Below are 17,497 nucleotides of genomic sequence, written 5' to 3' on the forward strand. Positions count from 1 at the left end.
TCCAATCGTCGCTCCATCCTTCTCTAGCATACTTTAGCATGACCACCAAACTTTATACGTGCAAATCTGATCCTCTGATCATCAATCATGTCATACCAGTCAAAATATTCCTCTAGTGTAGCTAGTCAATCTGAAAAAGATTGAGAGTCTAAATCTCCATTGAAATCGAAAACATCCACCTTTACCTTCTTGGTTATATCATCTGCATAACCACTATGTTCAGCTTGTTCCATCATCTCATTAAATAGATTTGTGAGCAGTGCTTCTTGATCAATCCCTTGATGGGTATTTCGGGTTCGATTAGCTTGTGCAGGCGGTACCCTTGTGCAGTTTGCAGCTCTTTACCGTCCTCTAAGATTAACAGATCCTTCATCTTCACCATTATCATCTTCATGGACAGCTCCATTGTTTCGCCCTCCATCCCTTTCATTGATTAGAGGTGCTTCTTGCTGGATTTCTTCTTCTTTATCTTCTTGAATTTCTTTTACTTATTCTTCAAGGGTTTCAACTCTCTTACAAAGGGTAGAAATCAATGAATCTTTGTGTATCAGTCAGCCGACCCCTATACAGCTTGCTACTACGTGTAGCCATGATGATAACAGCCTATAACCTTGGCTCTAATACCAACTGATGTAGGACCAGCTCAGTTCTAGTCCTTAGAGAATGTTGAATGGTCTTCTTGATCAGAGTTTTATGGCTGTCGATGGCTGTAATGGCCTCTTGAAGGAATAAAAGAGAAAATAGGAAGAGAAAGAAGAGAGAAAATAACTGGAATCACTCACAAGGTGCCTAGAATCACTCTAGGGCATGGGAATCACTCACCATAGCTAGCATAAGCCGAAACAAAACTCAATATAATTCATTGCCTTTGTGTAAAACGTCCATACATATTTATAGACTCTAAACTCATAAAAAATCCTAGGAGTCAAACTGTTAGACTCATAATAGTCTTAGGAGTCAAACTGTTAGACTCAATAATCCTAGTAGGATTCAAACTAAGTTGTCATATCCTATTTTAATTCAAAGAAGACTCAATAACTCTAATCCTACTTATGCAATGACTCTAAAATTTTAAACATAAACAAACTATAACTAGACAATCAAACCCTATTATTGGACCCTACAGAAAAATTATAAAATGGAAAAAATACCCTTGGTGTTCAGTTCAGTCCAAATCCCAAGTACCATCACTATGCCATATCAGGACCTATTGTGAAGCCTTCTTCTTTCTAGAATAAATCTTCAAGGGTGCTGATCGATTCCTATCAGAAAGAGTCATAAAGTGTTCACACCAAAAGAATGTAGCAATAAATTATCAGCTTCACCAGGAGATGGCCAGTTTTCACCAGTAGAAGAAAAGTTTGTAAGCTTATTTCACTATTCTACAGAGCATTTGATAGGGAACTGGACCATTGTCAAGTTATTTCTTGGAAGAGTGAGAAAGATGCCGAGTTAGATCAGGAAGATAGCAAACAGAATAGGACCTTTGAATTCCTAGACAATCTACGTTTCAATCATGAGATAACTTAAATCTAGATCTTAGGAAGAGGGGAGTTACCTAGCCTGAGGTGTATGCATTTGTGGAAAGTTAAGAGTGAAGGAACATTGCAATGAAAAGATACCAGGAGAGTCCATCATCACAATGAAAGGATTATTATTGAAGGAGACTCTTAGTTTGCCATTAGATTAGAATTCACACAGGGGCATGAAGATTTAGTCATTCCCGCATAGTATGGATCTCTTTCAACCAAGTGGAGCCCCTTGTTGATCAGAGAACTCCATGACCTTGCAAGAGAAGGAATGAAAAAGGAAAATGTCCATTAGATTAGATTTTGTTGTATACAATATACCTTTTTATACCAGGCTTTTGGTTCACCTTCATGAGAACCTAAGAATTTGTATTCACTTCTTTATCTGTCTTAACAATGCAATATTTAAAGTTACCAGTCAAAAGCATGCACATGCAAAAATAATTCCAAGTTGAGGTTGTATTATACATACCATAAAGTATAAGTATGGAAAGAGGGATGATATCGGCAAAGCTGAAAAGGCAGATAACAAGAGGACAATGAGAGATGATATTGAAACATTGCAGAGAAAATAATGAGGCAAACAGAAGAACTACCTTCAATTTCATGGAGAAAGCAAAAACATACATTACTGGATAATTAATTGATACAATATTGTCAAAGGATGATAGGATAGAAATTCATCCTAACCATATTGAAAAATTCACTTTGATGCTTCCCAAATTTATTAACCATGCAAGAAAAGAGGAAAAAAATAGGTAGCATAAGATAGTAAATAACCATCTTCTTCTTGGTTGATAATTTTATTGTATTCACAACAACATATTTGAACAAAAGAATAAAATAATGATTAATTACAACCCAATCAAGAAATCTTATATGGAGCTAGTAATTCCTAGTTATAGAGACCTACCATTCATGAACAGCTTGTTAAAATGAATTCCAAAGTGGAGTTGCATAGATTAGTTATATTGGATGACTATCTCACTGGGAGAAACTTATTCCGACATTTATATGTATCTAACCATATATGCATGTTATGGGCCTTTCTAAATGGCACCTCTTCTGGCCTCTTGGAGAGATAACTCATACTTTTGATCACCTATACATGTTCTTAATAAAATCATATTCTGCTGCTGATTGGAAAAGAAGAAAAATCCCAATTCTGATTATTCTACAAAATAAATAGGCTATAATGTGACCAATGCCTACACCTAAGCCAATTAGAAAACATTAATGTCCCTCTCACAAATTCACACAAGCCAAGTAACATTGTTCAGATATATGTTCACATTTTTCCCATCAATTTACTTGTATATTTTTTTTTTCTAAAAATTATTTATTATATTGTTTATTGATGGGTAAGAGACAATTGAACAAACATACAAGTACAGCTTGTTAGAGAGAACTATGAAGAGCCTTAAAAAAGCTATAACTTAAGAGAGAAGGGGGGGGAGGGGAGAGAGAGAGAACAAAGAATAGGTTATCACAATCATCCCAGAAACTGGCAAAAGGCATTCCTCCAAACTCAATGGGTGATGAATGCCTCCCTATACCAAGCTAGAATAAAAGGCTGAAATAACAAAGCACCACCTAGTAAATATGAAAAGTGTCCAATGATCCTTGTCCATATCTTTCATTGGACAAAGAAGATGGCAGGCCGTCTTACGCCAGTCTGCTCACATGGTATGAGAATGCTCTCCAAGTGTGCAATTACTTCACGTTAGTTATTAGTCTTCCAGAAGCCTTCCTGCAGACTAAATGGTTGGCAAAATCTGCTAATTTAAATTCAAACCAAGTCAACTAGCAAGGCTACTTCACCCATGAGATGAACTAATTGATCAAACCAAATCAATTCATTAGCAGAATTAATTGAAACCAGACATGGAACTCTTGAGGTGACAGATTACTTGGATTTGTAGGATCTTTGAAAAGAAATATACTTTTCATGATATATTCACATTTTCACTTTACATTCCTGTACATAATTATCCCAAGTTGTGCTTTTTGTGTTTCAAGATTTAGATGTTTTCAGTTGAGCTTAACAAATTTCTAGTCATTGATCTGGCAAATTCTAAATCAATTTGGAACTACCTTATTTATAAAGTTCTCGCTTGAGTATGACTTTGATTCCACTTTTGAATTGCAGCCATGCTAAACCATTTTTTTTACTCAACACTAGCAGTTATTTACTGGGACTTGGTATTACTTCCCCCACATTTAATACAACAACACTGAAGCAACTGACCGTGACCATGAAACCTCTAAAGCAACACAGAACCAAGCTAATGCATTAGTAATTACATTTCAGCACAACGATCAATCAACATGCAAGCATCGAAATAGGCATCTAATAAAGAATAACAACGATAAGACCGCTTACCAGTGCACAATACCACAATCCATACATAGAAAAATCCCCTGTAAGGTATGCCTCGCCGAGTGTCATTAAGTTGATCAATCTTACAACCTGGGCAACTCTGATGGTAGAATCTCTTTAGAAATGGTTCTCTATTCTCCGCCATGGGAAACAAGCCAAACAAGAATTCAGCCCGTCACAGTCTTCTTCTCTACAAAATCCAATCCTTCGTTCAAACTTCAAACAGTATTCTGCATTAAAAACAATCAAGAAAGACGAATGTATAACAGAGTTTAAATACAAGAATCTCATGTATTACTCTAGATAATCACTTCTGATCCCAGGCAGCGTCTACTTACAGACTTCACAGAAGTGAAGCCCCTCCAGAGTCATCAAAGCAGGTACCGTAGACCCACCAGAGAAGCTTTAATAATTTTACAAAGCGAAAACCTACACATGCTTCTCTGCACAACGAAAGTAATTTTTCTTTTTCAGTCAGACAATGAAAGCTCAAAAAATGTGAAGGTCCCACATTCATAATTTCATCACCGTATGCGTCACTTAAAAAGAAAGGAAGAAACAAGGAAATAATAATAAAAAAATAAAAAAATAAACCAACAAAAGAGCCCACCACATGTTCCATGCCTGTAATCTTAATAGCCACCACAGAATCTCAGAGTTCACCCACCCACTGCCAAATGGAGCAGGAAACTTGCAGATGCAATTTAAAAACCCTTTGATCTTTTTTTTTTGGTAAATAAAAAACCCTTTGATCAGGACGTGAAACAAAACAATAATTTTTTTTAAAGTAAGATTACGTGAAATCTTAAAAGAGAAAACTAGTGCCACATAATCTTAAACATAGAAAAACAGAAAGCGATTGGCTGTTATAGTCAATGAGACAAACAGTTTATATACATTAATATACTAGCGTACAAAACAGTCAAGATTGAAGCTGGCGCAGAAGTAAATTAGACCACGCCTCTTCTTCCACCGCTAAATACATCCTATATGTGATCCTGACACCACTAACCCGACAAATCTTGTCGTGTCAGAATGCAGATCTGTCTTACTAAGAAAGACAAAAGCAATAGTCATTGAATTCAATCAGGGTCGATTCCGGAACCAGTGGGGACTCGAAGGGATTTCCAATAAAATTTTGGCACGTCAATAGTTGCTAAGTTGGGCTGAACTTGCAACCAATTGAAACTTTTAATTTCTGTACAACCGATTTAAAATTTTGTAAACCCTATTGTCACCAACCATCGACGGTAAACCTTTCACTCCCGACCATTCACCGGCACCAAAAACGACTAAATCCTTCAGTCCAAACGGCAATGGTGAACTGTTAACGGCAAGTTGCAACGTCAACAATATAGAAACGGGGAGATGCCCACGGCGTCTCGGATTCTTCATTCTTTTTTCTTGAACGAAAGTGGCGGAATTGTTTTGTGCTTTCAAGTTGATTCCCGGTAAACGGCGGTGTCGATTTGTTTGCTCTGTGTTTTTGCTATTTATTTTTTATTTAAGACAATGATGACAAAGACGAGAGAGAGTCATGAGTGCCGGTCGAGGTATTTCAACTCTTATCAGAGTGACTCGACCCTCCACCCTCGTGTTCCACATTCTTTGAGCGCAACCTGGGTGCTAAGCGAAATGTGCTTCCCATTCGAGCTTCCATTGCCATGGTGGAAATCATGGTTCTAAATTGTGAATCTAATCGCACTGCCATTCATTGTTTTCGTTTTAGAGATTTCCTCTTTTCTACAACTTCAATCCAACGTTGCCGTTTGGTCTGAAAGCTCCAAACTTTGGAGGTTTAATATTGCCGTCGACGATGGAGGATACATCGGTGTTCGCCAATGAGGGTCTCCATTGTCGTTCCCTGTTTGATAACTAGGAGCCGTCCGTCACCATCCACGGTCCACCATTGTCAACACTTTGAACAAAAAGCAGTAAGGAATGGATAGAGTACTAAACTACTCTCTCTTCATTATTAGGAAACAAAAGAAAAAAGAGAAGTTATAAAGTGACTTTACTACTCTATTATTCTACCAGCTTGCTTGGGTATCAAGAATTAGTTCTAAATTTCAACGGATTCAATTATATTGATTTGTTAATGATTTGTCTCCCTATGTAATTTGAATTATTATTTTCTAATTTTCTCTTGAAGTCTTTTTAAGGTAATTTATACATGTTATTTATCATTAAATCATAAATTTAATATATATTTTGTCATCAATAAATTCTATATCCAATAAATTTTAAGAATATATAATACATATTTTTTAAAAAGTAGACCCAAGAATGAAACAATTTTTACATTCAAGTGTTGGCTAAACAATTTAGCCATTAGGGTTAAATGAGCTAACCCATAATGTCATAGTTAAATAATAAAATTTTGAAATAGAAATAAATATAAAAATTAAAAAATATATAAAAAAATTAGACACATCTCTAATATCTTGTATTAATCATACTAAAGAAAAAATAAGTGATAAATAAGAATTGTTTTGTTGATGATAGAAATGAAATACAAAATATAAAATCAACCTGAAAATGAAATTCTTTTTTCTATTTGGTGATGGATCAACAATTCAAGCTTTGATATCAAATGTGTCAACATTCTATGTCATAATTAAAAAAACAAAAAGTAAAAAAGATAAAACACAAATTATAAAATTATAGAGAATGTGTAGGAAACATCTAGACACATCTCTAATATTTTATATTCATCATATTAAACAAAAATACAGAAAAAATGTTATAGAAAATTTTGGGCACATCTCATTTTAAATTAATAAAATTAAAGACAACTAAGTGTGATGAACAAGGATCGTTTTCATGTTTGATGGCAGGTTACTAGTTTAATCTTTCATGTTAAATGGGCCAGCCTTTGACATCATAATTAAATATTAAAACACAAAAAAATGAAAAATTTTGAAATATTTGTAGAAAACATTTTGGAACATCTCCACTATTATGTATTTTTAATATTAAAAATACAAAACATCAAAAAAATTGGGCATATATCTAATATTTTATATTAATCATATTAAATAAAAATAAGTATGATAAACAAGAATTATTTTCAATTTGGTGATGGATCGACCATTCAATCTTTTGGGTCAAATTTGTCAACCCTTTTTATTTTGCAATTAAATAATAAAATAAAAATATAGAAAAGCAAAAAAAATAGGAGAAAATACATAAATTTTGTGGAAAATATTTGGGGAAAATCTCTAATATTATACATAAATTCATTAGATAATTTAAAAAAAAAATAGACACATATTATTACTACTACTATTACTAACATTGGTATAATGTAGATGGGTTGGGTAGGATTAAGGGCCAACCCTAGACCAACCTTGAACTAAGGATGCAACTTGGATTGGTGCAAGTTAGCATTTTACACTGAGCCTTCAAGCCGGTCCAATTCAAATTGTGGATAAACCTCAAATTAACCAAGTCCACCCAAGTTGAACCCCTACCTTGAATATGAACCTTCACATGGAAGATGGAACCAATCTGATGTCAAAACCTAATGGGGCATTGTGCAACATGAATGTTTAAAAAAATAAAAACATGTTATTGAACTCTACTTTTGTTTTCAAAGGCAAAACAAATTGATTTTGTTTCAAAAAACAATACATGTCTTGGAAATTGGAACCAACAAAATAATGGTTTTTAAAACAAAAACAAATTTTTTAGTATAGAAAGTATACAATTTTATGGAATATGATGTTAAATAATCCAATGAAAACATGTTTTTTATATCAGATTTGTGAACACGTTTTTAGTTTCAATCTTGTTTTAAGAAACAATCTGTTTTTAAACGTTTTGATTTATTTTTAGAACTGGCAATCCAAGCCTATTTAAATTTGCTTGCTAATAAATCAATTGAAAGTGATTATGAAACATGAAACATATTGAATAAAAAATCTCTAAGTATTTTTCATTTTTCTGGCTGTTCCCGTTATGTTTGGAATACAATAATACAACTAGACAAAAATAGGGTCAACTCACACAATATATTATGAAGAAGAAAAAACACAATGGATGACAAAAAAGATCCACCCACCTTATGGAAGGAAGATGGCTGCAAATTCCCAACCAGCCAACCAACCGAGGGCTGACTCGTTGGTGTGTTAGCTTATTAAAGCATTGACGCCGAATCAAATCCAGCAACCAGCACTTTGGGGAAAAAGGGGTCAGGGGAAGTTATCAATGGTGCATAGCACCGAATACCAAAGAAAACAACACCAATTAAAGGTTGTGTATGAGGTTTGATGAGAGTGTTAGAATAATCATCATTATCATTGTTGTTGTTGTTATTGTTATCATCATCATCATTTTAGCCTACTATTGTACCTAATTTGATTTTCAATCTATTTATTGTACCTACAATTCATTGTCAAAGTATTTATTGTTACTTAAATCCTAATTTGCTTTTCAATCTATTTATTGTACCAATTATTCATTGTTAAAGTATGAGGATTTAAATCATCATTGTCATCGTCATCGTTGTCATTGTTGTTGTTGTTGTTGTTGTTGTTGTTGTTGTTGTTGCTATTGCAATCATCATCATCAATGCTTTGTCCCAACTATATGGGGTTAGTTACCTGAATCCTATTTCACCCTTCCATTCTATTTAGGATTCATTTGGTTCATGAGAATAGGGGTTTGGAATCGAAACAGTTTGGTTGGACAGAATTAGAATCCCATCCCATTCTTGGTGAAATGGCATTACCCTATTTGAGGGAATGGCCATTCCCTCCCCCTCCCTTGGGAATGAGGATCCATTCTAGTTGATTCCAATTCTAATTCTGATTCTAATTCCTATCTAAACCAAACGAGCGAGAAGAATATACCATTTCAATTTTGATGGATTTCAATCATAGTTTTAAAAACTACACCGGACTAGACGATCAGACCGAAAAAACCTGACCGGTTCCATTTTATCCCAGAACTGTTATTTCCTCAAAAATCGTTGATTTGGTCAATAAACCACTAACCCGGGCAGTTGAACCGTTCGAACCATTTGAATCGTTCAATGGTTTGGCCGGTTTTTATTTTTTTGTTAGAGCAGGCCATCTGTTTGGTTCAAACGGTCGGACCATTTGACCCGGGAACCGAACCCCTGACCGGTTCATTGTCTAGTTCAGTTTTAAAAACCTTGATTTCAATTCTAACTCCGAACCAAATGGATTGTTAATGTTTTATCTATTGCTAAATTATTAGATCATATCTGACTACTTCAACCCTTGTCCCTTTAGGTCTACCCCTAGCTCTTATAACCCTTCAACTTCTAACAAACCATTTCTACTTTCTTTAATTTTATCACCTATAGGAGATACTCCTAAATTCTTTAAAATGACTTTATTTTTGTTCTTGTCCTTTCTTGTTTTAGTTTTTTCACTCATTTATATCAACATTTACATTGCCACACTCATTTTTGGTCATTGGTTATTTTTTGACTGCCGAATACTTTACTCCATACAATATTGCTAGCCCTAAGACTTTGAATGCACTTAACTATTTGACCCATTAAGCTTGGGTTGGACGGATAGGGCTTGACCTCAAACTTGGTCCAAGCTTAGGTCCAATTCTTAAGATTTAACCTAGGTTGATCTTAAACTCAGCCCAACATGTCGACTTAAACTCCTCTTTGTCCTTGGACCTAAGGAATTCTTAAGGTTGTAGAGTCATGATTAGTACTTTGATTTGCCATAGGTGCCTACTAAAATAAGCGGTTGACATACTTTGTATGTTAGGTAATTGGGAGTGTTTTTGTGGCTTTAGGAATGTTAAACAAAGGATATACAATCTCAAACAAAAGGATAGTGTCATTACTATGAATTTTTGTTGAATTAGGGCACTTGCAAAGAATCTTAATTGGATAAGGACTTTGGTGGAAGAATGTCAGTAAGACTAGGACTTCAATATAAGTCCTTGGGTAACATTGAGATAATATTGGAAGATTCTTAATTGAATTGGGACTTTTAGGCCATGTTCATTTTTTAGGAACCTATTTCTCATGTAAGTGCATTTACCCATGTTCTTTTTTTGTTTAATTTACTTAGGCAAATGTATTTTGTGGGGGCATTTTTGACCATTTACCCAAGTTTGAGAAGGGTACCACTTATCTGAATAAGTGATACTTGGGAAAATCAATATTTTCATGAATTTCACATGCTTATGAAATAAGAACATGGGCAAATTGGTCAATTGGAACCATAATAGTCCGCCCTGAATGGGGCGGGGATGGGGATGATTCCGCCCTTCCACCCACAAAGACGAGGATGGGGAGAGCAATTCCCACTCCGTGGGATCCCAGCCCACTAGTATATATGTATATATGTATATATATACACATACGTCTATATATTAATATTTTCAAAAATACGTTTAAATCTTTTCTAATAATATTATAAATTTTAATTATTTTATTTTTATTTTTTAAAAAAAATAAAAAACAAAATGGTTGACATTATAAAAAATCACGGGGAATGGGGAGAGGCTCCCCATCCCCGCCCCGCCCCGCCCCATTGCTATTCCTACCATTGACCAACTTCCCCTTCAAAATCCCAAAAACAAATGGAGCCTTGGTAAAAAAATCCTAGTTACACTAGAACTTCAGTGTTTTAGCCCAAGATAACTTTATGATGAATATGGGAAGAGCCTTTGTGGCATAGAAACTTTTAGTAAAGCATCCTAGAGCTTGCCCTGAAGCGTTAGAATCAGACTGGGATTCTTGGTTTCACCTAGGTGATTTTTTTTTTCAGTATTTTCTTTAAAAAGAGTTTTGGAACAAGTAAAATATTATATATAAACAATTATACTGAAAAAAAGGTTTTCAAATCTTATTTCTTGGATGTATCAATCTTAGGAGAAGTAGACTAAAGTGAATGATCCTATACAAGAAAAGAGACAAAAGAGAAAAACAAAAATTTGAAGAAAATGGAGAAGGGACACATGATGAATCTCATAAGTGAATAAAACTCCACAAAATTCTTTGAAAAACTATTAAAAATCATAGGGAAAGCCTCATAATCATTTCTTTAGAATTATAAAAAATATCATATTCTTACCATGAAATGTAGCATAACATATTTTAATTACTTTCACTTTATCAATGTCTAACCTCCTCTCTACAAAGCCATGTCCCTGGATATAACTTCAAATAATAAAAATGTGAAAAGATGTGCACCTAAGTTAATTAGTTTTCATTTGATTGGTTCATTGGATTTACACTCATCGTCATCATCATCATCATTATCTTTGAGTGAAAGTGGTTTTAATCCGTCAAAACCACTTTTTAAACTTCTTTTAAAACCTAATATTACCCTTCCCTTATCCCCTTCCTCCACAACCCCTTCTCAAACCTCCGGTATCTTTTCTCTCTATTTTTCTCTCTCTTACCTAGGGTCGGAGGAGCAAATCTGGATTTCCTCTAAAAAAAATCATCAATGCGAGGGATCTTTCAAAATAGAGAAGGGCGGGCAGAATCGCATGATAGGGGAGGAAAAACAGGGAAGGTGAGGTTGAAGGAGAGAGAGAGAACTCCAACCAAATGCACCGACATCATTCAACTGTTGAACTCGTTGTTGATTGATCGAATATAAAATCAGGCTGTGTGTGAATATAAATAGAGAAATTTCTCTCTCGTTCTCGCCGATTGCCCGCGTCCACCGCTGTCCGTTTCTTCCACTGTCAATCATCTGCGCTGCCAACCAAGGAGCACATATGCACGATAAAAGTAGAGACCTCTCCCGTGGAAGGGTCCTCTACGGTCTTCCAGGATGTTAAGTACCAGCTATCGCCAGTTTTAAAGTTCAATCCAAACTTCATTCCTGGCATCAATGTATCGGACGGATAATCAAAGCTCTGTCATAGATAGATTTCTGAATCATCACCACTCTCATCTCTTAGAACAAGATTTCCAGAGTCTAAGAGATGTGAAATTGGGATCTTGTCTTCTCTGGACAAAATCGAGGACCATACAATGCTCCCTGTCTTGTTGAGGAGTCAAGATTTCCATCATCTCCGATCTTTAGAACTCCGGAGGAATCTGTAAGTGGCGGGTTGTCTCTGTTTGCAACCCAAACTATTGTAGGAAGAGGGATGTTCTTGTACCATATCCCCAAGTAACGGTTCCTGGAATTGCCAGGACTGAAGAATCCAAGTTCAAAGGTTTGGCTTACGGAAACAAGGGTTTGATCACCTGTAATAGTTTGGTTTAGAGCTATGGTGTCGACTGCTATCGAGATGTTTGACAGGAAACAAAGAACACTGTAGCAAAATATTAACAAGGGAAGGCCCTTCAACTCCATTGATGCTCGTTCTCAAACAGCGAACAAGTTTGTTCATGTGAAGATTGAAACTAAAAATTAAATAACCATATAGTTGCGATGGCTGGATCTTGTTCATCACCAGCAACATCCCAGTAGCTGCCGTATATAATAGAGTAGATGAGAGCTTTAGTGCGGCAAGTGGCGCTTCAATCGTTAAACCCGCACGGTGAACAGGCGTACCTTCCCACAGTCGCCCACTTCAATCGTCCTCTCCTACGTCATCAAAAGTCACGTTTTCAAGCCTTTGTCTCAGACCTCTCCCTCTGCCTCTGGTCTCTCTCTCCTTTCTCCGTTCTTAGACCTCCTCCTCCGCCTCTGTCTCTCTCTCTCTCCCAACCTCCTTTCTCCGGTCTCTCTCAACCTCCGTTCTCAGACTTCCCTCTCCGCTCTCATGTCTTTCAGTAAATTATTCTATAATTTCAGTTTTGATTGGACTCTATGGAAACACAGTATGAGATTCATGTTTAAGTTGTTTTATTTTGAAAATTTGAAGAAACATAAAAGGTAAAATAGTCTTTTTCTTGTCAATTAGCTAAATTATAAGGGTAGTTTAAGAAATTTATCCTTACATATATAATAAACGTTACTATGTAATGCTATGGGTGATGTTTGGTACGGTTTAAGTTTATTCAATAAATCTTTCTTGATGGTGCCACCATCTCAGCATTTTCTCTCTCTTGTTCTTTTGCATACATTGAAAATATAAAAAAGTGAACTTTGGTTTATATGCATGCTTGGAAATTATTTTTGGAAGCTTCAAGCGTTTATTCAGTTTTATCAATAAATATAAACTTTGGTTTATATGCATGCCCAATTGTCATAAGGTTGCAATTATTGCATTTCTCAGTTTTATCAATAAATAAAGTACAAACGATTATTTAATAAACATAAATGATATCAAACACATACATAGAGAGCCTGCAATTCAATACTTACGTCGAATTGTAGGTCATAAAAGTTAAATTTAATTAATATATAATATCAAATTATACCTTTATCTTATTATATTCAGTACGTGCATTTGAACGGGTGAGGTAAAATATAATTTCTTTGATGTGAATTATCAGGAGAGAGAGACCAATCCAATTGATTGAAGACTTACGTGTGGGGGAAAACTTTGCCATGCACACGTTGCAGGATAACGACATTCAGACTTCTACTTTCCATAAAGATCGAAGGATTTCACTTTCGCTATTCCAAGCTCTCATGGAAAGACATAAAATAAGGTCGAGAAAGACATAAAATAAGGTCCCAACTCTCTCGTTTTGGGCTGACGTTTAGGCTGTCTTTGGTTTGAACGCAAAAATAGGAAAAAAAGGAAAAAGGTAAGAAAACCTTTATAATACTTGTATAAGTTTTCTTATCTTTTCCTTCATACCAAGCATAACTTTAGTGATCTACATATGATTTATGTCATGAGATAATTAGGTGGGAAAATGGGTATCAAGTGCGTTGCCTATTTCAATGGAGGGACAGAATCTGCTGAAATGCATCCACCATCAGGACCACCATGGCCCCACTTATCTTCTGCAGTTCTGATTTTTCTTTTTTTCTTTTTTTTTTTTTGTTTTTACCTATAAGACAAATTTCGTTAAACAATAAGAAGCCTGGTACAGTCAGCCAGAAGATAAGTGAGAACGAATCAGGTGGGTCAATCCAAAGATTAGTGGATCAAAGCTTCTGCTTCTCTCAGAAGTCAGAATCCATTATAATGCGACTAGGGGTGTCAATTGGACTGGATTTGGTCCAATCTGATCCAGTCAAATGTGAGTCCATTGATCAGATCCAATTCAATCCAATAAATGTTTTGGACTGGTTCAATTCAATGTCTAAACCGTCCAATCTATTCAAATTTAATTTGATTTAGATTGGTTTCAACCCAAACTCGGTCCATTGAAACATATTCTTAACTTATATCAATGGACCAGATATTGGTTTTATCCAACCCAATCCAATATAAATTTGTTATGGATAGATCAGGTCAAATCCAATCTAATAAATATTTTGGACCAGATTAGTTCAATCCAATATGTCTTGTTAGTTCGTCCAATCTATCCACATTGATTTTGGATTGGATGGGACAATGGACCATTGATTTGGGCTTGAGCCTTGAGGCTCAGTTTGAAAGGAATACAAATGTAAATATGTAGAGTGCAAAACCTTATGTTAATGTCGAGCAACTCAATTGCAAATAATGGGCCCAAGACCCACGTTGCATGTCAATGTGATATCTGATATGTACCATTTGTCAATATGACAATTTAAGTTATTTATACTTTTTCTTTTTTCTACTTTTTGGAATTGGATGGAATGAGTAGATGATCAATAATAGTGGAGCAATGACTAAGATCCCGTTTGATTCACAGGAATAGGGGTTTGAAATCTGAATCGGAATGGGTCATTCCAATTCCAACTATTTGGTTTGGTGGAATTAGAATCTTATTTTCATTCTTGGTGGAATGACATTCTCCCATTGGCCATTCCCTCCCCCTCCCTTGAAAATGAAATCCCATTCCAGCTTATTCCAATTCCCATTTTGTGTTCATGTTTGAACCAAACAGATTATGAGAATAGACCATTTCGATTTCGATTCTGAAAGATTTTGATTTTGATTCCGACTACAAATAAACCCTATTTAATGTTGGGAATAGACCTGAAATTGGGTTGAGTGGGTTGGGTCAAGACACTTCGGGTTGGGTCAGTAAATGCTAGACCTTAACCCTAACTGTTCGGGTTAGGGTTGACCCATGGGTCAATTCAAGTCATTCCTAAAAATAATTGGAAATTTAAACAATAAAGAAAAATATAAAAAAATGCCAAAATTAAAGAAATTAATCTTAAAAGTCTAAAAATAAAATAAAAAACTTGAAACATTCAAAAATTCAAAAAGTAAATGATAAAATGTAAAGACTAAATAGTAAAGATTAAAAAATAAAAACTTCTAATATTACATAAATAATCCCAATTAGACCTGAAAGGGTGACTCTGATCAACAAGGGGCTCCACTTGAATTGTTTCCTACGAAAATACATTTACGTTTCCTACCATAGAGATAGAGGGCCTCCTCTATTGCTTCTTTTCTCTCCTTAGCAGAATTCATGCCAATAGCTGGATTACCACCGGCACCGGCACCGGCACCAAGACCATTAGTGTGCTCTTTACCTATTTGCAAGCGGCTCTCAGGAAACACGGGCGACATTCTCATGGCTTGAACATCTGTATTAACTATCCAGAACTCCACACCCTTCATGACACTCTCAATCATTCTATTACCAATGACTTTGATTTTAGCTTCATTATAATTATTTGAAGCAGGCAAATCACCTAATTTCTCAGTAACATTGACACCTGCGTTTTCCTTTCTAGGACTCGTTACTGCGTCGCTTCCCTCACCTCCTCTTAGCATCGAGACTTCGGGGTGTAGACTCAAGAAAGAATCTTTACTGTTGTATGGACTTGAGTTGTGGGAATTGGCAAAACATCTAAAATGAGGCAAATTTGAAGCAATCCTCTGGCTGTAACCAAAAAATTCTTTCTTCTCATCAATCATCTAAAAAGGGAACTGATTTTACCTACACGATTATTCTTCATCAGGACTCTTCCTCCAAGAACAGCTAAGACTCCCACTGAATTTCGAGTGTCGGAAGACGGAAAACATGCTAAATGAGTTGCCATCTTTAATGATGAAATCCAAAATCTCGGAGACTAGAGAATGAAATCCCCCAAAGTCAGTAATTCCATTCCGAAGGTTTCTTCAGTGACCTGCCGATAATAACGATAGATAAAATAAATAAAACGAATAAAATATACCCAACTAAGGGGGCGTTCTTTTTTGGGATTTTGATAGGGAGAAATTTGGTCAATAGGATGTTGGTTCTCATTGACTAAGGGTGGTAACGAGTCGAGATTTTCACGAGCTGCTCGAGTTCAGCTCGTGAAAAGCTTGGTGGCTTGATTATTAAACGAGCCGAGTTCGAGCCTACTAGAACTAGGCTCATGAGGCTCGTGAGCCGGCTTGAATATATATATATATATAAATAATAAAATTAAAGAAAATAGTATATATATATAAAATAAAAATATTATAATTATTAATTATTATAATTCTTAATTTTTAAAATATAAAATGAATTTTTTTTTTATAAATGATTTTTATTTTTATAAAATATAAAACGAGTCGAGCCGAACCTAGTACTATTTGGCTCGGCTCGGCTCAAATCCACCCCTACCATTGACCAAGAATCCCATCTTCTTTTTTCATATTTACTAGTGAATGACCATGTACTAAGAATGGAAAAGTTAATTATATATATGTGTGTGTGTGTGTGAATAAATATTAATGATTTTTATCACCATTTTTTATTACTATATATAAACTGTCATTTTTTAAGACATTCATACAGTCTACGGGTCATTAAATTCAACTTGAACCGTTTATTACTTTAATTTAACCATTATTATTATTATTAATTTATTTTAGTATTTAATTTAAAATTTTTGTTATATAGTAATAATAATAACTAAATTTGTAATTGTTTAAATATTTACTTAAAATAATTATTTCCAACTGAGTATAATTATTATATAATAGATTTGTTAATTCATATTTTGCATTTAAGAATAAACATTAATGATTTGGCTTAACAATTTTAATGACTATTAATAAATTAATAAATATTGATTCTTATTTAAGGTTTACTTACTGTATTGGATAATTATTATGGGGTATGTTTTGAATAAACATTAATGATAACTAATGATTGTTATTTCATTTTTTATTATTTACTTAATTAAGTACTTGATGATTGTTATTATTATTAATTATTTCTATAAATAATTGATTGGTATTATAATTAATAAATATTGATTCTTATTTAAGGTTTACTTACTGTATTGGATAATTATTATGGGGTATGTTTTGAATAAACATTAATGATAACTAATGATTGTTATTTCATTTTTTATTATTTACTTAATTAAGTACTTGATGATTGTTATTATTATTAATTATTTCTATAAATAATTGATTGGTATTATTATTTACTTAATCCAGTAATTTTCAGCAAGTAATTATTTGATTTAATTTGAATTATTTTATTTTTTTAATTATTTATAATAGACATTTAGGGTAGGCTCTTTATTTGATTTAAGAGACATATCATGTTTTATCTAGACAATGACCCCAAACTAAGTAAGGGGCAACTACAGTATCATTTAATTTGAAATTTACTATTTAACAATAAAAAATCAAT

General features: G+C 34.3%; 1 protein-coding gene and 1 pseudogene across 4 annotated transcripts in view; both read right to left on the reverse strand.

Annotated features, from left to right (window-relative positions):
- LOC109113871 (protein ZINC INDUCED FACILITATOR-LIKE 1-like) overlaps positions 1-4,368 on the reverse strand; it is a 90,650-nt gene extending 86,282 nt beyond the window's left edge. Inside the window, exons 1-3 of one of the 4 annotated variants that reach the window (XM_019197069.2) lie at positions 4,208-4,368; positions 3,913-4,099; positions 2,002-2,042 (exon numbers count right to left, since the gene is read on the reverse strand). In XM_019197069.2, the coding sequence (XP_019052614.1) occupies positions 2,002-2,042; positions 3,913-4,054 (183 nt within the window). In that variant the 5' untranslated portion in view covers positions 4,055-4,099; positions 4,208-4,368. Of the gene's footprint in view, positions 1-2,001; positions 2,043-3,912; positions 4,140-4,207 lie in introns of all 4 variants that reach the window. The other 3 variants (XM_010253407.3, XM_010253409.3, XM_088892190.1) reach the window with 3 other exon arrangements.
- A 10,866-nt stretch (positions 4,369-15,234) lies between these two features.
- Positions 15,235-15,795, reverse strand: LOC148790270 (cell division protein FtsZ homolog 2-2, chloroplastic pseudogene; annotated as a pseudogene).
- Positions 15,796-17,497: the final 1,702 nt, after the last annotated feature.

Source organism: Nelumbo nucifera, chromosome 7 (assembly GCF_055504915.1).
Source record: "Nelumbo nucifera cultivar China Antique chromosome 7, China Antique-T2T, whole genome shotgun sequence".
Taxonomy (NCBI): domain Eukaryota; kingdom Viridiplantae; phylum Streptophyta; class Magnoliopsida; order Proteales; family Nelumbonaceae; genus Nelumbo; species Nelumbo nucifera.